Raw genomic sequence first — 22,247 nt, 5'->3', positions numbered from 1 at the left:
CTAGACCTGGCCCTCTAAACTAATACAGGCTCCTGACCAGTCCTCTTAAATTTATATGGACCCCAGACCAGGCCCCTATACTAATATGGACACCAGGCCAGGCCCCTAAACTAATTTGGGCCCCCAGACCAGGCCCCCTAAACTAATACAGAACTAGACCCCCACATGGATTCCACACCAGACCCCCATAATGGATTCTAGATCAGACCCCTAAAGACACACAATACACAAACTACACATTTTAGAAAGGGCGCAGAGCACAAGGAGAGTTGTCTCCCCTTTTTCCTGGAGCCTCCTGGACGTTTCGGTGGAGTTGGCCCTCGCCTGCGCCCTATTGATATCCTCACGGCATATTACCTGTATTGTACAAGGCTCTGGGTTGTCACATTCAGTCCTGTTCAGTAGAATGAGCGTCTCACACCCGGGGAGGGGCGGTGGGAGCCGTCTGTGCCCCGTACAGTATGTACAAGTGTGTTTGCTGAGGCTTTTCACACTGATGGGCGGCCGGTTCATGACGGGTTCACACTCCTGTGTACACACAATGTGCTTTTGTATAGGGACGTCCATAGGGGACTGCTGTGTACATTGAGGGAGGTGGGGTGGCGTCCTGTCCTGCTCGGCGTCACTGCGGACTGTCAGTCGTGTACGTTATACATCTGATACCAGGAAAGCTGGGTGACCACCAAAATGACGGATATTTTGGGTCCCCCAAATATTCTGCTTTATGTCTATCCAAGATATTTCCCTTTCAGGAAGTCGGGCTGTGCCGGCTGCTGGAAATAGACGTTTCCTCTGTGTGACTCAGAGGACTTAAAGGGAAACTCCAGGAAGAAAAACCCAACAACAAAGGGAGCGGGTGTCATCTGCATCAAAAGTTGTCACTTTAATGCCAATGAGGGGAAATCTGTCTACCTGTCCCAAATCACCATCCGCATCAATGTCCACATCCTTAGTAGGGTTGATGAATGGTGATCTAACCCTATACTGATCCCAAGACAATAAGTGTTATCATGGGGGCACTGAAGCAAAAAAGGCATTTTTACCCCACTTTTTGTCACTGTGGACCTTCCACCCTCGCCGGGGTGAAGTAATGTAATTTATAGCATTACTCACCTGGACTCGTCCTGTTTACACTGTGCTGCTGTGGCCCTGGTGGGGCGGGGGGTCCGGGCTGACTTATTGTTGGCCGTTTATAACCCTCCACCTTCCCCCTATACTGTCACCCATAAACCCAGTTGATTGTTCGATGGCAGAAACCGATCAGTTAAGATGGGTCGGTTGTGTCCCTTGTGCTGATGGTGCCGTTATGTTTGTTATTTTAGTAACAATCCGTGTTTTATTTTGCTTTTTCCAGCCCTTCTCGGAGCTCCTCGATGACACCGCCCTGTTAGACGCCCTCGGACAACTCATCGGAGACCCATTCCTGACGGAGAAATATGAAATGATGGAAGTGGAGAATCCCAGCTCTCCCTCACCGATGATAAAAGCGGAACATAGTTACTCCCTGTGTGGGGATTCACGCCCGCAGTCGCCCTTCACTCACGGGTCTTCAGATGACAACTTCAGTGATGGTATAAATGGCGGCTTTGTGTATTGGGGGGTGTTGTAATAGGAATATAGATTCCTGAGGAGTCCAGCTGGCTCTGAGTGCGGAGTACAATGAGGCGGGACTGTGGTGCCATTATCGGGACGGGCCTTAGACACAATTATTCCGTCTGAACGAGCCTTGGGAGCTATTAATCTTGTAGGAAGGGCCTTAAGCCAAATTACTCAGACAGGATGGGCTTTGGGTTCAATAATTTCAGTGGACCATGGACACGCTTATTCCAGTGGGGGCAGATTTTGGGTTCTATTGATTCTGCAGAAGGGGCCTTGAGCCAATTATTCAGACGGGATGAGCTTTGGATGCTATCAACCCTGCAGGACAGCCCTTTGGTCAATTAGTCCAAGGCCTTGGTCTCGATTACTGCTGATGGCACAGGCTTCGATGGCTTCGGGCGGGTCGGGCTTCAGTTTGGCTTACGACTGGACGGGCCTCGATGGCTCCCATTGGCATGAGTCGGAACTATGGTGCCATTCTTGGTACAAGCCTTAGGCTTGATGGTTTACTACAGGACAGGCCTTGATTTGGCTTCCGACTGGATGGGGCCTCGATTTGGCTTCCGACTGGACGGGGGCCTCGATTTGGCTTCCGACTGGACGGGGGCCTCGATTTGGCTTCCGACTGGACGGGGGCCTCGATTTGGCTTCCGACTGGACGGGGGCCTCGATTTGGCTTCCGACTGGACGGGGGCCTCGATTTGGCTTCCGACTGGACGGGGGCCTCGATTTGGCTTCCGACTGGACGGGGGCCTCGATTTGGCTTCCGACTGGACGGGGGCCTCGATTTGGCTTCCGACTGGACGGGGGCCTCGATTTGGCTTCCGACTGGACGGGGGCCTCGATTTGGCTTCCGACTGGACGGGGGCCTCGATTTGGCTTCCGACTGGACGGGGGCCTCGATTTGGCTTCCGACTGGACGGGGGCCTCGATTTGGCTTCCGACTGGACGGGGGCCTCGATTTGGCTTCCGACTGGACGGGGGCCTCGATTTGGCTTCCGACTGGACGGGGGCCTCGATTTGGCTTCCGACTGGACGGGGGCCTCGATTTGGCTTCCGACTGGACGGGGGCCTCGATTTGGCTTCCGACTGGACGGGGGCCTCGATTTGGCTTCCGACTGGACGGGGGCCTCGATTTGGCTTCCGACTGGACGGGGGCCTCGATTTGGCTTCCGACTGGACGGGGGCCTCGATTTGGCTTCCGACTGGACGGGGGCCTCGATTTGGCTTCCGACTGGACGGGGGCCTCGATTTTGGCTTCCGACTGGACGGGGGCCTCGATTTTGGCTTCAGACTGGACGGGGGCCTCGATTTTGGCTTCCGACTGGACGGGGGCCTCGATTTTGGCTTCCGACTGGACGGGGGCCTCGATTTTGGCTTCCGACTGGACGGGGGCCTCGATTTTGGCTTCCGACTGGACGGGGGCCTCGATTTGGTTTCCCGTTGGCATGGGGCCTTGATGACCCCTGACATCACGGGTCTAGGGTACAAAACCTGTGACTGGAACAGGCTTTGGGTGGAAAACGAGTCCAATAGGCTCTTGTGAGGCAACCAAAAATCAAAAACTTGAGCAGGGCCTTCTTCCCAAGTAGAACAAAAATATTTTTTACAGTGAGCGTGACTGGAAAATGTAACCCGCCCTGGTGTTTGCAAGTGAAAAAGAAAAGTCAGGTATTATTTACCTGGGGTGAAGGCGGCCGGCTTGTCAGTCGGTGACAGGAGGAACTTACAGGTGTAACTGGTCTTTTATTGCTTGGATAACCTGACACTTTCATTGCTTCCTCCAGTGCAGTGTGTATAGTGTTACTGGTCCCAGTCAACTTTATAGGCAGCGTAGGCATTCAAGGTCCAGGCAAGGGTTAAAGTCTTGACACCCGGAAGCCATAAGGTGTCCTGTTCCCCGGCTGACGTCAATCTGCACCCAGCAAATGTCTAATTCCTTCCTTGCTGGGGGGGCACGGTGGCTCAGTGGTTAGCACTACAGCCTTGCAGCGCTGGGGTCCTGGGTTCAAATCCCACCAAGGACACTATCTGCAAGGAGTTTGTATGTTCTCCCCGTGTTTGCGTGGGTTTCCTCCGGGTACTCCGGTTTCCTCCCACACTCCAAAGACATACTGATAGGGACTCTAGATTGTGAGCCCCAATGGGGACAGTGTTACCAATGTATGTAAAGCACTGTGGAATTAACAGCGCTATATAAATGAATAAAATTATTATTATTAATTATTATATATTATTATTGCTGGATGGCTGACAGTCCCCGCTGCTTTGTCCTGTAGCACTGGAGGCTTGTGAGAGTATGTGGGTCAGCCAGAAATGTGTCACGTTTCAGAATTTCACAATATCGCCCCATTATTCAAAAATGAGGATGTGAAATCTATTGTATAAAACGCTTATCTGCTTTTCGGAACTTTGCATTGTGTCGTTCCTCCTCTAATAGTATATCTGTCCCTCTGCAGGAGACCTCACAGGTGAGGACTGGTGTCTTGGAGGGCAGCTTACTCCTACCAAAATAAAGATGGAAGTCCCTGCTGAAGAAAACCCAGGCTTGGCGCCATCTCTTACCCTGACCACCAACACGACGGTGACTATACCCCTGGAGGTGGAAGCACTGCCACAACTGCCAGAGCCAGATCTGGTACGTGTCCTGCCACCGACTGACATCCTTAATCTGCCTGACGTACCTGTAAAATGAAGGATAGTTCAACCAAAGGAGGTTTGCGGGTTCCTCATCAAAGAAACAATCATAGAAAGTTCTGATAGAACAATGACTGTATATTACAGTAGTGCAGTATGCTTAGTGGTTACAGTCCACCTACAAATCACAATATGCTTGGTGGTTACATTTCACATAGCACAATATTCCTGGTGGTTACAGTCCACCTATAAAGCACTATGCTTGGTGGTTACAGTCCACCTATAAATCACAATGCTTGGTGGTTACAGTCCACCTATAAATCACAATGCTTGGTGGTTACAGTTCACATAGAAAGCACAATATGCTCGGTGGTTACAGTTCACATAGAAAGCACAATATGCTTGGTGGTTACAGTTCACATAGAAAGCACAATATGCTCGGTGGTTACAGTCCACATAGAAAGCACAATATGCTTGGTGGTTACAGTCCACATAGAAAGCACAATATGCTTGGTGGTTACAGTCCACATAAAGCACAATATGCTTGGTGGTTACAGTCCACATAAAGCACAATATGCTTGGTGGTTACAGTCCACATAAAGCCCAATTTGCTTGGGTTACAATTCATGTACAAAGGTATAATCTGTTGGTGGTTATAGTCCACCTATAAAGCACAATATGCTTGGTGGTTACAGTCCACCTATAAAGCACAATATGCTTGGTGGTTACAGTCCACATAGAAAGCACAATATGCTTGGTGGTTACAGTCCACATAAAGCACAATATGCTTGGTGGTTACAGTCCACATAAAGCCCAATTTGCTTGGGTTACAATTCATGTACAAAGGTATAATCTGTTGGTGGTTACAGTTCACATAGAAAATACAATATGCTTGGTCGTTACTGTCGACATAGAAAGCACAATATGTTTAATGGTTACAGGTCACATAGAAGGCACAATATGATTTGTGGTTACAGTTCACCTAGAAGCCATTATATGCTTGCTAGTTACAGTTCACGTATAAAGTACTTGGTGGTTACAGTCCACCTATAAAGCACAATATGCTTGGTGGTTACAATGCATTCACAAAATGTTATCTGTTGGATGTATATAAATAATGGCGATACTCCTAATATCCCCTTATCCAGAACCTCAGCATCAGAAAATGGAATCTAATCTCTGAATGGCTGTAGGTTGTGTCCATAGTGGCCGGCCTGATGGCTGATCTTTGCTTCCAGTCCTAATATCTGTCCAATTATATCATTGCAGCACAAGCCTCTGAGCCCGAAGTCCTTGCCACAGATTAAGCTGGAGCCCCATGAGGTGGATCAGTTCCTGAACCTGTGTCCTAAAGAAGGTGACCTCCTCTCCATGTCTCCTCGCTGATGCAGGTTCTGTCCTTTTACGTTAGTGACATTTTCCTCCTTCCTGCAGCCGGCTCATCTGATAGTCTACAGCTTCCCCCAACTCCCCCCAGCAGCCATGGAAGTGATTCTGAAGGAGGTCAAAGCCCCTGCCGATCCCTTCCACCCTCCAGCCCTGTGCAGTCACAGTCCGGGAGCAAAGGCGCAGCTCGCAGTCCATCAGCGCTCTCCAATTCTCCTCTCCTGACTGCTCCCCATGTAAGTCCAATGTGAGGCCGGAGCTACAGATGTAGCTGTGCTGAGGTTTTCACTGAGTATCAGTTAGACTGGGTCAGAGCCTCTCCAGAACCGCCGGTCTTGTAGGGTGTTCCCGAATACAGCAGGTCGTGTAGGGTGTTCCCGGTAAATGGCATGTCTTGTTGGGTGTTCCCGGTATATGGCATGCCTTGAAGGGTGTTCCCGGTATAGGGAAGGTCTTGTACGGTGTTCCCGGTATACGGCAGATCTTTTAGGGTGTTCCCAGTATACAGCAGGCCTTGTAGGGTGTTCCCGGTATACGGCAGGCCTTGTGGGGTGTGCACAGTATACGTCAGGCCTTGTGGGGTGTTCCTGGTATAGGGCAGGTCTTGTGGGGGTATTCCCTGTACACCGCATGTCTTGTCAGGTGTTCCCGGTATACGGCATGTCTTGTTGGGTGTTTCCTGTACACCGCAGGTCTTGTTGGGTGTTCCCGGTATACAGCAGGTCTTGTAGGGTGTTCCCAGTATACGGCAGGTCTTTTTGGGTTTTCCTAGTATACGGCAGGCCTTGTGCGGTGTGTCCAGTATATGGCAGGTCTTGTGGGGTTTTCCCTGTACACCGCATATCTTGTCAGGTGTTCCCAGTATACGGCAGGTCTTGTAGGGTGTTCATGGTATGCGGCATGTCTTGTGGGGTGTTCCCTGTACACCTCAGGTCTTGTGGGGTGTTCCCGGTATACAGCAGATCTTGTGAGGTGTTTCCGGTATACGGCAGGTCTTGTAGGGTCTTCCCGGTATACGGCAGGTCTTGTAGGGTCTTCCCGGTATACAGCAGGTCTTGTAGGTTGTTCCCAGTATATTTAGGGTCTTGCGGGGTGTTCCTGGTAGGTCAGGTTTTGTGTGATGTAAGTATTGTTGGGATTTCTGGTATACAGGAATCTGTCGGATGTGTTAGAAAAACAAATCCAATCTACAGAGGCCACGCACAGGACTCCTGGTCAAAAGTGTTGGCATCCTTGAAATTGTTCCAGAAGTATTTCTCCGAGACTATTCTTTTTATTTCCTTTTGTGTGTATTGGAACATAAAAAAACTGAGAGAAAAAAAAAAGTCAAAAAGGACATAATTTCACACAAAACTCCAATAATGAACCAGACAAAATTGTTGTCGCCTTTCTAAAATTGTGGGTAAATAACTTTGTTTCAAGCATGTGTTTCTCATTCAAACTCACCTGTGGCAAGTAACAGGAGTGGGCAATATGGAAATCACACCTGAAACCAGATAAAAAGGGGAGACGTTTACTCAGTCTTTCCATTGTGTGTCACAATAAGCATGGAGAACAGAAAGGGGAGAAGAGAACTGTCTGAGGACGCGAGAACCAAAATTTTTGAAAATATCATCAATCTCAAGGTTACAAATCCATCTTCAGAGATCTTGATGTTCCTTTGTCCAGGGTGTGCAACATAATAAAGAAGTTTACAACCCATGGCGCTGTAGCTAATCTTACTGGACATGGACGGCAGAGAAAAACTGATAAAAATTGTAACGCATGATAGTCCAGATGGTGGATAAGCCCCAAATCAGGATCCAAAGAAATTCAAGCTGTCCTGTAGTATCGGGGGGAGCAGTGTCGGCGCAAATTGTCCGTCCACATCTGAATGAAATAAAATGCTATGGAGGAGACCCAGGAGGACCCCACTGCTGACACAGAAACATAAAAACCTGGATTGCAGTTTGCCAAAATGTAGGTAACTAAAATCCTTCTGGGAAAGCCTCTTGTGGACAGATGAGACCAAGAAGGAGCTTTCTGGTAAAGCGCATCATTCTACTGTTTACTAAAAACAGAATGAGGCCTACAAAGAAAAGAACACAGCACCTACAGTCAGGTATGGTGGAGGTCAGAGATGTTTTAAGGTTGTTTTGCTGCCTCTGGTGCTGGATGCCTTTACTGTGTGGAAGACATCATGAAATCTGAAGATTAACAAAGGATTTTGGGTGGCAATGTAGACCCCAGTGTCAGAAAGCTGGTGTGCATCCTAGATCATGGGTCTTCCAGCAGGACACTGATCCCAGACACCTCAAGAAGCCCCAGAAATGGATGGAAACAAAGCGCTGGAGCGATCTGAAGTGGCAGCAATGAGTCCAGATCTAAATCCCATTGACACCTGTGGAGAGATCTTAAGATTACTGTTCGGAGAAGAGAAGACTCCTTCACATACAGTGCCTACAAGTAGTATTCCATCCCCTGCAGATTTAGCAGGTTTGATAAGATGCAAATAAGTTAGAGCCTGCAAACTTCAAGCAAGAGCAGGATTTATTAACAGATGCATAAATCTTACAAACCAACAAGTTATGTTGCTCAGTTAAATTTTAATAAATTTTCAACATAAAAGTGTGGGTCAATTATTATTCAACCCCTAGGTTTAATATTTTGTGGAATAACCCTTGTTTGCAATTACAGCTAATAATCGTCTTTTATAAGACCTGATCAGGCCGGCACAGGTCTCTGGAGTTATCTTGGCCCACTCCTCCATGCAGATCTTCTCCAAGTTATCTAGGTTCTTTGGGTGTCTCATGTGGACTTTAATCTTGAGCTCCTTCCACAAGTTTTCAATTGGGTTAATGTCAGGAGACTGACTAGGCCACTGCAACACCTTGATTTTTTCCCTCTTGAACCAGGCCTTGGTTTTCTTGGCTGTGTGCTTTGGGTCGTTGTCTTGTTGGAAGATGAAATGACGACCCATCTTAAGATCCTTGATGGAGGAGCGGAGGTTCTTGGCCAAAATCTCCAGGTAGGCCGTGCTATCCATCTTCCCATGGATGCGGACCAGATGGCCAGGCCCCTTGGCTGAGAAACAGCCCCACAGCATGATGCTGCCACCACCATGCCTGACTGCAGGGATGGTATTCTTGGGGTCGTATGCAGTGCCATCCAGTCTCCAAACGTCACGTGTGTGGTTGGCACCAAAGATGTCGATCTTGGTCTCATCAGACCAGAGAACCTTGAACCAGTGTGTCTCAGAGTCCTCCAAGTGATCATGAGCAAACTGTAGACGAGCCTTGACATGACACTTTGAAAGTAAAGGTACCTTACGGGCTCGTCTGGAACGGAGACCATTGCGGTGGAGTACATTACTTATGGTATTGACTGAAACCAATGTACCCACTGCCATGAGATCTTCCCGGAGCTCCTTCCTTGTTGTCCTTGGGTTAGCATTGACTCTTCGGACAAGCCTGGCCTCGGCAGGGGTGGAAACTTTCAAAGGCTGTCCAGGCCGTGGAAGGCTAACAGTAGTTCCATAAGCCTTCCACTTCCGGATGATGCTGCCAACAGTGGAGACAGGTAGGCCCAACTCCTTGGAAAGGGTTTTGTACCCCTTGCCAGCCTTGTGACCCTCCACGATCTTGTCTCTGATGGCCTTGGAATGCTCCTTTTGTCTTTCCCATGTTGACCATGTATGAGTGCTGTTCACAAGTTTGGGGAGGGTCTTAATTAGTCAGAAAAGGCTGGAAAAAGAGATAATTAATCCAAACATGTGAAGCTCATTGTTCTTTGTGCCTGAAATACTTCTTAATACTTTAGGGGAACCAAACAGAATTCTGGTGGTTTGAGGGGTTGAATAATAAATGACCCTCTGAATAAACTTTTCACAATTTAAAAATAAAAAATAAAAAGAGAAATAACATTCTATTTGCTGCATTTCACACTTCCAGGCTGATCTACAGTCCAAATGTCACAATGCCAAGTTATTTCCGAATGTGTAAACCTGCTAAATCTGCAGGGGGTTGAATACTACTTGTAGGCACTGTATGAGAGACCTGGAGCAGATTATAAAGAAGAGTCCAAGATTCCAGGTGAGAGGAGTAAGAAGCTTGTGGACGGTTATAGGAAGCGACTGATTGCAGGGATTTATCCCAAAGGGTAAATATTAATCTGAGGGGGACAATAATTCTGTCCGGACCATTTGTAGAGTTCTGTGTGAAATTATCTCCAATTTCCCTTATATAATATATTATACAAATTTTGTGTGTGTGTCTTTATGTATATATACAGTGTGTGTGTCTGTGTGTGTGTGTGTGTGTATATATATATATATATATATATATATATATATATATATATATATATATATAATATATATGTGTATATGTATATATATATACATATATATGTATGTATGTATGTATGTATGTATGTATGTATGTATATATATATATATATATATATATATATATATATATATATATATATATATATATATATATATATATATATATATATATATATATATATATATATATATATATATATAATTTTTACACACAAACCCAGAGGCAGATTAAATATATATGTATAAAAATATATAAAAAATTATAATATATATTATCATTTTTTATACATATATATTTAATCTGCCTCTGGGTTTGTGTGTAAAAATCATATATATATATATATATATATATTAATTATATGTGGGCGGCACGGTGGCTCAGTGGTTAGCACTGCAGTCTTGCAGCACTGGGGTCCTGGGTTCAAATCCCACCAAGGACACCATCTGCAAGGAGTTTGTATGTTCTCCCCGTGTTTGCGTGGGTTTCCTCCCACACTCCAAAAGACATACTGATAGGGACTTTAGATTGTGAACCCCAATGGGGGCAGTATTGCCAATGTATCTTAAAGCACTGTGGATTATTATTATTAATTAATATATATATATATATATATATATAATATATGTGTGTGTGTATATATACACACACATAAATATATATAGTGGAGAGTGTGGGGCGATGGTTATGAAGTCCAAAGTCTCCTCTGAAGACCTGCGAATGTAGATAACACCGGTCTTCATACAGACTGTTCCCATACACCTCAGTGTAGTAATAGTCATGCACTGCCCCCTACAGGTAATGAGTAGGTACTGCACTCAGTATTTTAGTATGATGGCCTATCCTTAGTGTTCACGTGATATGTCACTCGCAGAAGCTGCAGGGCACCGGACCCCTCATTCTCACGGAAGAAGAGAAAAGAACCCTAGTGGCAGAAGGATACCCCATCCCCACCAAACTGCCGCTCACCAAGGCCGAAGAGAAGGCGCTGAAGAAAATCCGCAGGAAGATAAAGAACAAGGTACAGGATTTGAGGCAGAGTAATGGGGCATATATGGAAGGAGCATGGGCCCACTGTGTCGTCGGCGCTGCAGACTGAAACGGACCCCGGGAACAGCGGGGGAGGGGTTGGTGGTGGGGAAGAGCTTGTGTGAAACCGGGAAAGACCTTTAAAGAATGCGATATTAAATACTACTAAGAAAGCACCGAATCTTATCCCTTCTGTCACAAACCTTGCCCCAGATTGCTAGATTCGCCCCATTATGGCAGCCGGCGTGTCCCCCAATAACTGGGGCAGTAATGTATTCACACTTCTTGTCTTTTCAGATCTCTGCCCAGGAAAGTCGCAGAAAAAAGAAAGAATATATGGACAGTCTGGAGAAAAGGTGAGTACGCGTCCCCAGTCCTAGGAGGCTTGGCTCTCCCTGTAGTATCTGTCCATTATTCCGGGGTGGGGAGGGTCTCACTTTCTCAGAACTAAGCTGTGAAAGTGTAACTTTCTGAGCCCCCCGAGCAATAAATCCACTGTCTACGCATCACAACATGTCCTGATAGTCCAGAAAAGCCTGGAAATAACCCCCTGTTATAGGGGCTGTAATGGGGGGTCCTCCATGTTCCCATTTTTAGTGAGCTGGTCTTTAATTATTACCCGATCCCTCACCCTCTTCCTTTATTCTCTGATAGGGTTGAGAACTGCTCCTCAGAAAACGGCGACCTGCGCAAGAAGGTGGAGGTCTTAGAAACCACCAACAGGTGAGACTATTGAGCCAAAATGTTCCCCTGTATGTCGCCCCCTTGTGTACGAGCTGATCTGTGCAGACGTCACTATTCTCGTGCATTATTTTGGGGGCTCCAGCCCCTGATGTACAGGGGATCTGCTGAACTCGGCCTTCACGTTGCGTTTTATTCCTCAGGACCCTCTTACAACAGCTCCAGCGTCTGCAGGCAATGGTGGCCGGCAAGGTGTCCCGCTCATATACAGCCGCCAGCACCCAAACCAGCACCTGCCTCATGGTGAGTCCCAATGTTAGTTTTAGCATTTGTCACTATTTTGTGGATTGTGAACAGAGGGGGGAGAATCTCACAAGGGGGCGACACTAGTGCCTTTAGTTTGGATACCGCCGTGCCGGAGAGTCCCCACTGTTGTGGTTCCTGCTCACCGATAAATGGCTGACGATTCCTGGAAGAGCACAGGTGTCTCTAACCATTCGTTTGCTGACAGTCTCCCTCCCCGGACCACGGTTTCCATTACATTGCTTATCTGGATCATTCTAATTATAACGTAACTAGATCAGTCCGAGACGCGGGATTCAGCGGCTCCAGAGCCCCGCGGATTGTTATATGTCCATTATCATCTACTGACCAGTGAAGACAATGGAAGCCAACACTGGAGTGCGGGGAAATACAGCCAACAGGGAGGGGCACTTCTAGAGAAACATGAGGGACTATAATATTGATGGCCTATGCTGTATCATCCTCCAGAGCTGCACTCACTATTCTGCTGGTGCAGTCACTGTGTACATACATACATTACTGATCCTGAGTTACCTCCTGTATTATACTCCAGAGCTGCACTCACTATTCTGCTGGTGCAGTCACTGCATTCAAACATTACTGATCCTAGGTTACATCCTGTATTACCCTCCAGAGCTGCACTCACTATTCTACTGGTGCAGTCACTATGTACATACATTACATTACTGATCCTGAGTTATATCCTGTATTATACTCCAGAGCTGCACTCACTATTCTGCTGGTGCAGTCACTGGGTACATACAGTATTAATCCTGTATTATCCTCCAGAGCTGCACTCACTATTCTGCTGGTGCAGCTACTGTGTACATACATTACTGATCCTATCCTGATCCTGAGTTACATCCTTTATTATTCTCCAGAGCTACACTCACTATTCTGCTGGTGCAGTCACTGTGTACATATAGTACTTATCCTGTATTATCCTCCAGAGCTGCACTCACTATTCTGCTAGTGCAGTCACTGTGTACTTACATTACTTATCCTATACTGATCCTGAGTTATATCCTTTATTATACTCCAGAGCTGCACTCATTATTCTGTTAATGGAGTCACCAAGTACCTACAGTATTTATCCTGTATTATCATCCAGAGCTGCATACATACATTACTGATCCTGAGTTACCTCCTGTATTATACTCCAGAGCTGCACTCACTATTCTGCTGGTGCAGTCACTTTGTATATACATTACATTACTGATCCTGAGTTACCTCCTGTATTATACTCTAGAGCTGCACTCACTGTTCCCTTTCCTGACCATTTCTATAATTTTGTACGCCCTCAGGTGGTCGTTTTGTGCTTTGCAGTCATTTTGGGCAGTTTCACACAGACCTTTGATCGTTACCCATCAGCCACCAAGACATTACCAGAACCCAGCATGCATTCAGCGCAGGAGTCGTATGCAGCCTCTATTGGTGAGTCTTGTTTTCCGTGTGTGGCCTGCGGTGACGTCTCCGTTATTCCTGCAGCAGTCGGTGACCATGAATGATTATCTCTTAGTGAGGTCTAGAAACATCCTCTCCTTCGAGGAGCAGCACAGCTGGGAAGAATTATACAGCTCCGCAGTCACAGTGGATTCTCCAGACTCCTGGGAGAGGAGCAAAGAAATCATCTCTCAGCATCACACAGCCGCCCTGGAGGAACTCCGCCTGTCGCAGGAGACACGATACACAGTGTCTAATGACAGCAGCCGGGAGCCGGCACTACAACACAGGTGAGCACGGAGGATGGGCGTCTCACTGGGGCGAAGAGGATGGCGTCTCACTTGGGGCGCGGAGGATGGCGTCTCACTTGGGGCGCGCGGAGGATGGGCGTCTCACTTGGGGCGCGCGGAGGATGGCGTCTCACTTGGGGCACGGAGGATGGCGTCTCACTTGGGGCGCGCGGAGGATGGGCGTCTCACTTGGGGCGCGCGGAGGATGGGCGTCTCACTTGGGGCGCGCGGAGGATGGCGTCTCACTTGGGGCGCGCGGAGGATGGGCGTCTCACTTGGGGCGCGGAGAGGATGGTGTCTCACTTGGGGCACGGAGGATGGCGTCTCACTTGGGGCGCGCGGAGGATGGCGTCTCACTTGGGGCACGGAGGATGGCGTCTCACTTGGGGCGCGCGGAGGATGGGCGTCTCACTTGGGGCGCGCGGAGGATGGCGTCTCACTTGGGGCGCGCGGAGGATGGGCGTCTCACTTGGGGCGCGGAGAGGATGGTGTCTCACTTGGGGCACGGAGGATGGCGTCTCACTTGGGGCGCGCGGAGGATGGCGTCTCACTTGGGGCACGAAGGATGGCGTCTCACTTGGGGCGCGCGGAGGATGGCGTCTCTCTTGGGGCGCGGAGAGGATGGCGTCTCGCTTGGGGCGCGGAGGATGGGTGTCTCACTTGGGGCTGCAGTATATCGGGGGGCACACAATGGCGGCACACGGGGGTACACAACAGGGGCGTGGTATGTGAGATGTTCTGTACAGAGGGGTACGATGTGCAGCTGATTGGAGGGGATCATACAGCAGAAGTAAGGGGCACTCGATGTATCAGATTCAGCAGACTCGTGGGGGAGTGGATATAGGGGGGCTGATATATTTTTTGGGTGCTGATCATTTGATTTCTACTTTTTCAGGTATCATTCGGATTTTGGCCAAAATGAAATGACAAAAATAATAGAATTGGACAGAAGAGTAAACACGACGTCCTAATATCCGCTCCCCTCTCCTCCTCTTCCCCTCCTGCTTCTTCCAAATGACGCAGCCACCCCTCAAGTTCCCGCACCGAGCCGGCCCCTCGGACTTTACGCCTCTCCTGTCAGGCGGTGGAGGCCGGGACTTTAGACTTGACACTGGCGGATGATAAAAGCAAAACGAGACCCTAATGGACGCCCCCTCCCTTCTAAACTTCCTGCACGTCTGATAACGAGTCCGCGGGAGAACGATGAATCACAGAACTGAGATGTGGCGGAAAACCTCCTCCGCCCTCCATCGCCACCTCTGGACTTTATATTTATATAATGAGATTGTTAACCCTTACAATCCAGGATAGAAAAGATTACATTCCACCCCAGAAATCACTGTTATAATCGAGGCACTGCCATTAAGAGTCTGGCTGGGATTTCTAGTTCCATTCATCCAATTAACTGCCTTTGATTCCCATATCCCTGTATCCGCCAGTGCCTTATATACTGGGATATATTCCGAGCTCTTTGCCCACAGCCCTCATCGCTGTCCTCTCCGCTGCTCGGGATTGTGTTGCTTTCTGACACGGTTTCCAGCACTCGCCCTACTGCCACAAAGCTGTCCCTCCTGCTGTTGTAAATAGTATTTATTAGTTTTATTTGCCCTCCTCCCGCCACCACCTCCGACAAGTGATGATTAATTCCCCCCCCGTATTCTGTGGGACGCCGGCACATGCGCAACTCCAACTTGAACGTTCGTGGTGAAGGAAACCAAAAGGATGCCCACCTGAAATGAACAGTGCCCCCCATGTCATATGAGTGAGGACCCTAATCCTAACCCCTCATAGATCCAATGATTCTTTGCAAATCCTGAGATCGGTGATTCATCCAGAAGTTTCCATTCACTTCCTGATATATTATTAATAGTAATATCTGGTATTGGGGGTCTTCTCTGCCCCCCTATAACAATCAGGTGTCTATTGGCTACTTCTACCTTGCTGACTAATTGCCCCGGCAGTCACAGTATCCAGTGGAGGATGTTAGTGGGGCCATAGTGGAAAAAGCCTCAGTCGCTCTTCATCCGCCGGCCAGCCGCGATCCGTTTTGGCTTCTCAATATTCAATCTTTGGTACAGACGAAGTAGCTGGCGTCTTGCACATGGCATAAGAGTTGGGGCAGGGGTACATTTCTGTTCCTCGTTTTGTTTTATGCTTTTTTTTTTTTTTGTTTGTTTGTTTTTTTTGGTATAATAATAATTTTTTATAAAATGGAAAAACTGAATAAAAAGTAGCAGCATATAAAAAAAATGGTGCTTCATTATATTGTATACTAGCTGTAGTACCCGGTCATTGCCCGGGATAGTAACTTTCTGTCGCTCTCCCAGTCTCTGTTTGTTTGTCGCTGTCTGTCTCTCTGTCTGTCTCTTTCCTTGCCTGTCTATTTCTCTTTCTGTCTGTCTTTGTATCAGTCCGTCTCTATCTCTTTACCCGTCTGTCTGTTTCTTTCCTTGTCAGCCCTGTGTCTGTGTCTGTCTCTTTCAGTCTCCCCACCGACATCATATTACCTCACACATAAGCTTCTTATACTAACAATGTCTTTTGTTCCTATTGCAACCAATCAGTTGCTATTAAAACCAATAGTTCCAGGCTCCATTTACTTTAATAGAGGCATGTTTTTTTGGAGAGTAACTGTAAAGCGCGGGGTTACATTTTCCTGTCAAAACATAGTCTACAACGTTCCCTGGGTCACATGAAGTGTCTGTGCAAAATTTTGTGATTGTAAATGAGACGGTGCGGATTCCTTTAGCGGACACACACACATACATACATACACTCAACTTTATATATTCGATTTGGACATGTGTCTCGAATATGTGACCGAACCCGTGAAATTTTATTGGGGCGTCAACTACACACAAAAGAGGCTTCTGGACCGGTGTGAAAATCCACGTGATCAGTGATTTTATTACTGTAACTCCACAAAGGAGGAAATTAAAAAAAATTTATATTTTATTCTTGCCGACAGAGGACTAACAGCATCTCGTCGCCCAAGAAGGTTCTTTATAGAGCCAGCAGGTGGCAGCATCGCTCTTCTAGTTGATGCCTCTTCTTGCTCATCGTGATCTGGATCATTTGGCTCTTCTCACCAAAAAGAGCCGGATCCCAAATTGCACTTTATTAAATACCAATTCACACACAGAGTAAAATTCTGATGAGGTCAAAATCCCGGCAGCACGACATTCCAGGTTGTTACTGAAGCTGGAGGAGCTGGGTTACCATTATGTATTACCACATAATAGTGTCATCCAGTCAGGTCACTTAGTTCTCCAGCAACATGCACATTCCTGCTGATGACGACTCTCTCCTGAAGATGGCGCTCTTAGGTCCACAATGAACTAAAGATTCAAGGGTCATTTAGAAGGTCATGTAATTCGTGGACTGGTCATAAATGGCCAAGGCCCTACCTTTGTCCAACACCCAGCTTTGTTCCTCAGGAGACAGGATAACTTAATATGTAAATGTTCAGATACTATTCCACGATAATCAGGTCTGCCCTTGCATCAAAGTGATGGTATCAGCCGGTCAGCCTAAGGTCGGTTTCATCACATCTCCGGTATTTTGCCGGAGGCCAGATCCGGCACAAATGCAATACAGTTACATTCATTTACAATGGAAGCGCGACACCAAGCGGACACATGCGGTTGTGCATGAAGCCTGTGTCCGCACGGTGTCGCGTTTCCATTGTAAATGAATGTAACTGTACTGAATTTATGCCGGATCTGGCTTTCGGCAAAATACCTGAGATGTGAAACCGGCCTACGGGAGTGAGTCTATGGCTGCTTTCACACATCCGTTTTTTGTCGTGTGGCACAATCTGGTAAAAACCGGAAAGAACGGATCCGGCGTGTGTTGCCACCGGATCCATTCTTTCCCCCATAGACTTATATTCGCGCCGGATTGTGCCGCATGGCCTTGCGTTGCATCCAGCTTTTGCCGAATCCGGCGTAAATAGCTGATCCGGAGGCCGGATGGAACGCTGATTGCAACGTTTTTTGTCTCCGGCGAAAAACTGTATGGCGGCGTGAGTTACAATTAAAGCCGATGGGCGCCGGATTCTTCATCATCCGGCATATGACTGAATCCAATGACTCATCCGGTTTTTTGAACTGCGCATGCTCAGTAGCACAACGGATCCGTCAAAAAAACGGAACGCATGGAAAAAAAATGTAACGGATCAATTTTTTCGTCGGATCCATTGCATCAGTTTTTTGGCTGGATTGTGCCGGACGGCAAAAAACGGATGTGTGAAAGCAGCCTAAGGGCGAAAACAGTGGTCTGATCTCGGATGTTGATGACTCGCTGTTACTGCTAATACATGTATCTATAGGGCTTATTGTAACATGTATTATCGGTAACAGCTATCAAAGCTATATGATTTGCTTCTTAACAGAGTTTTAAACCCTATTGATCCAGTTTTTCAGCCCAAGTACCTTGATCAACAGCTCCTCTCACACACAGTATGATGTCCCCAGTCACCCCCCCACATAGTATGATGGACTCCATATTCCCCCACACATAGTATGATGGACCACACAGACACTGTAATAAACTCCACAGCCCCCCACACACAGTATGATGTCCCCAGTCACCCCCACACACAGTATGATGGACTCCACATTCCCCCATACACAATGTATAATGAGCTCCACAGGAAGTATAATGAATTCTACAGCCCCTCACACACAGTATGATGTACTCCACATTCCCCCAGACACAATATGATGGACCCAACAGGCAGTATAATGAATTTTACAGCCCATACACAGTATGATGGCCCCCACAGCTTTCCATGTACACTATGGTGTCCCCAGTTACTCCACACACAATAAGATGCACCCCAAAGACAGTATAATGAATTCCACACACTCCCTCTTACACAATATGACGGCACCCACAGCTTCCCATGCACAGTATAATGTCCCTAGTCACCCCCTCCCCCCAAACAGTATGATGGATCCCACACATAGTATGATGGACCACACAGACAGTGTAATGAACTCCACAGCCCCCACACACAGTGTAATTGACCCAACAGCTCTGCAGGCGCAGTATGATGTCCTCAGTCACCCCTAAAAACAGTATAGTGGACTTCACATCCCCCCCCACACACACACACACACAGTATAATGATCCCCACAGACAGTACTGTATAATGAATTCCTCATCCCCCAATATGATGGTACGCACAGCCCCCCACACACAGTATGATGGCCCCCACAGCTTCCCATGCACAGAATGATATCCCTAGTCACCCACCCAAACAGTATGATGGACCACACAGACAGTGTAATGAAGTCCACAGCCCCCTGCAACACAGTATGATGGACCACACAGCTCCACATGCAGAGTATGATGTCCCCAGTCACCCCCACAAACAGTATAATGGACTCTACATCCCCCCCACACACAAAGTATCATGAATTCCACAGATCATATGATCGATTTCACATCCCCATCACACACAGTATGATGGACCTCACACACGGTGTGATGGACTCCACATTCCCTTCCACACATAGTATGATGGACCTCATAGCTCCACACAGAATTATGCACCCCACAGAGAATATAATAAATTCCAAAGCCCCTCACATACAGTATGCACAGTATGATAGGAATCCACATCCCCACACAGTATAATGAATTTCACAGCTTCCCATGCACAGTATGATGTTCCCAGTTACCCTCCCAAACAGTATGATGGACCCCACAAACAGTATAATAAATTCCACTGCCCCTCACATACAGTATTATGAACATCACAGTCCCCCCATACACTGTATGATGGACCCCACAATCCCCAATACAGTTGTGAGGAGGTCTGTGGGGACATCATAAGTGTGATGGCCCCAACATTGACCCCCCCAACTACTGACTCACAAAAAAAAAAAATGTTGCTTTGTTATATTGTATATTTAGGCATGCGTCCTGGATACGAGACTGAACCCGTGAACTGTTATTGGTGCGTCACCTACACACAACGGAGGCTTCTGGGCTGGTGTGAAAATCCAAGTGATCGTGCGTCTTAATATTGTCATTATTTCATAGTGATTTTATTCGCTCAACCAAAGAGGTAAAAATATATAAATTTTATTCTTGCCGGCAGAGGGCAGTAACATAGCATCCCGTCACACATGAAGGTTCTTAATACAACCAGCAGGTGGCAGCATCGCTCTGCTCATCAGTAACAGTACCATCCAGTCAGGTCACTTAGCTTTTCAGAAACATGCACATTCCTGCTGCTGACAACTCTCTCCTGAAGATGGCGCTCTTAGGTCCAAATGAATTACAGATTCAGGGATCATTTAGAGAAGGTCATATTATCCCTGGACTGGTCATAAATGGCGAAGGCCCTACCATTGTCCAACAACCAGCTTTATTCCTCAGGCCACAAAGGATAGCTTAATTTGTAAATGTCCTGATACTCTTCCAAGATAATCAGGTTTGCCCTTCCATCAAAGTGATGGTATCAGCCGGTTTGACTAAAGCCTAGGTCACACGTAGCGACGCAGCAGCGATCACGACAACGATCTGACCTTATCAGGATCGTTGCTGCGTCGTTACATGGTCGCTGGTGAGCTGTCAAACAGGCAGATCTCACCAGCAACCAGTGACCAGACCCCAGCCAGCAGCGACGCGTGGAAGCGATGCTGCACTTGGTAACTAAGGTAAATATCGGGTAACCAAGCAAAGTGCTTTGCTTGGTTACCAGCGCACACCGTTTAGTGCTGGATCCCTGCACTCGTAGCCAGGGTACACATCGGGTTAATAAGCAAACCGCTTTGCTTATAGTTACCCGATGTGTACCTTGGCTACGTGTGCAGGGAGCCGGCTTCAAGTAGCTGATAATGAAGGTAAATATCGGGTAACCGAGCAAAGCCTTTGCTTGGTTACCCGATATTTACCTTGGTTACCAGCGTCCGCAGAAGCCGACTTCCTGCTCCCTGCACATTCAGTTTGTTGCTCTCTCGCTGTCACACACAGCGATGTGCGCTTCACAGTGGGAGAGCAACGACGAAAAAATGATACAGGACATTCAGCAACAACCGGCGACCTCACAGCAGGGGCCAGGTTGTTGCTGGATGTCACACACAGCAACATCGCTAGCAAGGTCGCTGCTACGCCACAGAAAATGGTGACTTAGCAGCAACGTCGTCGCCGCTGTCGTGTGTGACATGACCTTAAGGGCTGACCAGGTGAGACTAAAGGCCCCTTTAGGCTACATGCGCACACTGCTTTTTTTGCTGCGTTTTTGGTGCGTTTTTGGCTGCAGTTTTGCTGTCAGAACTTTCTGACATTTGACTTCCCAAAGTCTATGAGAAGTCAGATTTTCTATGCGCACATTGCAGTTTGTCAGCGTTTTATTTGTCAATCGTTTGTGACAAAAAAAAATACAGCATTTTCATTCTTCCTGCGTGTTTGTCAACATTTGTCACAAAAACGCATGTTGTGAAAAACGCACCAAAAACGCAGCAAAACCGCACCTACAATTACCAGCATTTTTGTGACATTTCCAGGCTCTCTGACAAGGTGCAGTTTTGGCTGCAGTTTGTGAACACAAAAAGATGCAGCGTGCGCATGTAGCCTTAGAAGCATTTTTTGTGACGTTACTGTGACCATTTTATAGCACAGAAGTTTGGGTCTCCATTGACTTGTATGAGATCCAGGGTCAAGTTCGAGAACCAAACCAAATTGTTAACTCAAGTGTGGTGGAACCCGGTGAACCCAAACACCCACGGTTCTGCTCATCCCTACTTAGTATTTGTGAGCCAAATCCAGGAGTGGGTAAAACATGCAGACGTGGTGCATGTGTTTCTAGTATACTTTTCCTTTGATTGCTCAACTCCTGGTTTTGACTTATAAATACTGAGGTAAAAAACTCACCAAATACTCATCATGTGCACGTGGCCTAAGATTCAATTGACCCGAGAGCTTGGCCACAGGCACACATTCAGTATTTGGTGATTTTTTTACCTCAGCATTTGGAAGCTAAAACCAAGAATGGAACAGCCAGAGGAAAAGTATAAGGGTAAGGACACTAGTGATGTGTCGGTCGCAAACGATCCGACACAAAGATCCGGCTCCCTGCTGTGAACGACAGGAGCCGGATCACCAGTGTGAGCCGCTGAAATATCTAAACGGCTGTTTTCGTGGTTAAAACCCCGCCCACCCGTGGCTAAACTCCGCCTACTCAGCAATCTAATTGGCCGTTTGTAAGTGGGCGGGGCTTAGCCGAGGGTGGGCGGGGCTTTGGCAGCGTTTCTATAATCTTAAATATGTGTTCACCTGGGGTGAACACATATTTAATAAGGAGCTGAGAAGTACGAGCTGAAAGAGCCGGCTCTTTTTGGTGAACGGAGCCATAGGAACCGGATCACCAAAAAGAGCCGGACTGCCCATCACTAAAGGACACATGGCGAGTAAAACGGAGCAAGTGGAATTCAAATAATTCCACTCAGACCAATGTTACGCTATGGGTTCGCTCCGATGTGAGGTTTTTTCCAGCCCTAATCAGACCGAGAAAACAATGGCAGCATGTGTTTTCACTATG

General features: G+C 47.3%; 1 protein-coding gene across 1 annotated transcript in view; it reads left to right on the top strand.

Annotated features, from left to right (window-relative positions):
- Positions 1-15,927, top strand: part of CREB3L2 (cAMP responsive element binding protein 3 like 2) — a 44,717-nt gene extending 28,790 nt beyond the window's left edge. The window contains exons 2-12 of the mRNA XM_075343889.1: positions 1,355-1,571; positions 4,059-4,237; positions 5,506-5,593; positions 5,671-5,858; positions 10,822-10,968; positions 11,274-11,332; positions 11,631-11,699; positions 11,861-11,960; positions 13,265-13,394; positions 13,480-13,693; positions 14,589-15,927. Coding sequence (XP_075200004.1) covers positions 1,355-1,571; positions 4,059-4,237; positions 5,506-5,593; positions 5,671-5,858; positions 10,822-10,968; positions 11,274-11,332; positions 11,631-11,699; positions 11,861-11,960; positions 13,265-13,394; positions 13,480-13,693; positions 14,589-14,664 — 1,467 coding nt within the window. The 3' untranslated portion in view covers positions 14,665-15,927. The remainder of the gene's footprint in view (positions 1-1,354; positions 1,572-4,058; positions 4,238-5,505; positions 5,594-5,670; positions 5,859-10,821; positions 10,969-11,273; positions 11,333-11,630; positions 11,700-11,860; positions 11,961-13,264; positions 13,395-13,479; positions 13,694-14,588) is intronic.
- Positions 15,928-22,247: the final 6,320 nt, after the last annotated feature.

This window comes from Anomaloglossus baeobatrachus, chromosome 4 (assembly GCF_048569485.1).
Source record: "Anomaloglossus baeobatrachus isolate aAnoBae1 chromosome 4, aAnoBae1.hap1, whole genome shotgun sequence".
In the NCBI taxonomy this organism is placed as follows: domain Eukaryota; kingdom Metazoa; phylum Chordata; class Amphibia; order Anura; family Aromobatidae; genus Anomaloglossus; species Anomaloglossus baeobatrachus.
The sequence above is the reverse complement of the archived record's forward strand: the minus strand, read 5'-3'. Positions and strand labels throughout refer to the sequence as shown.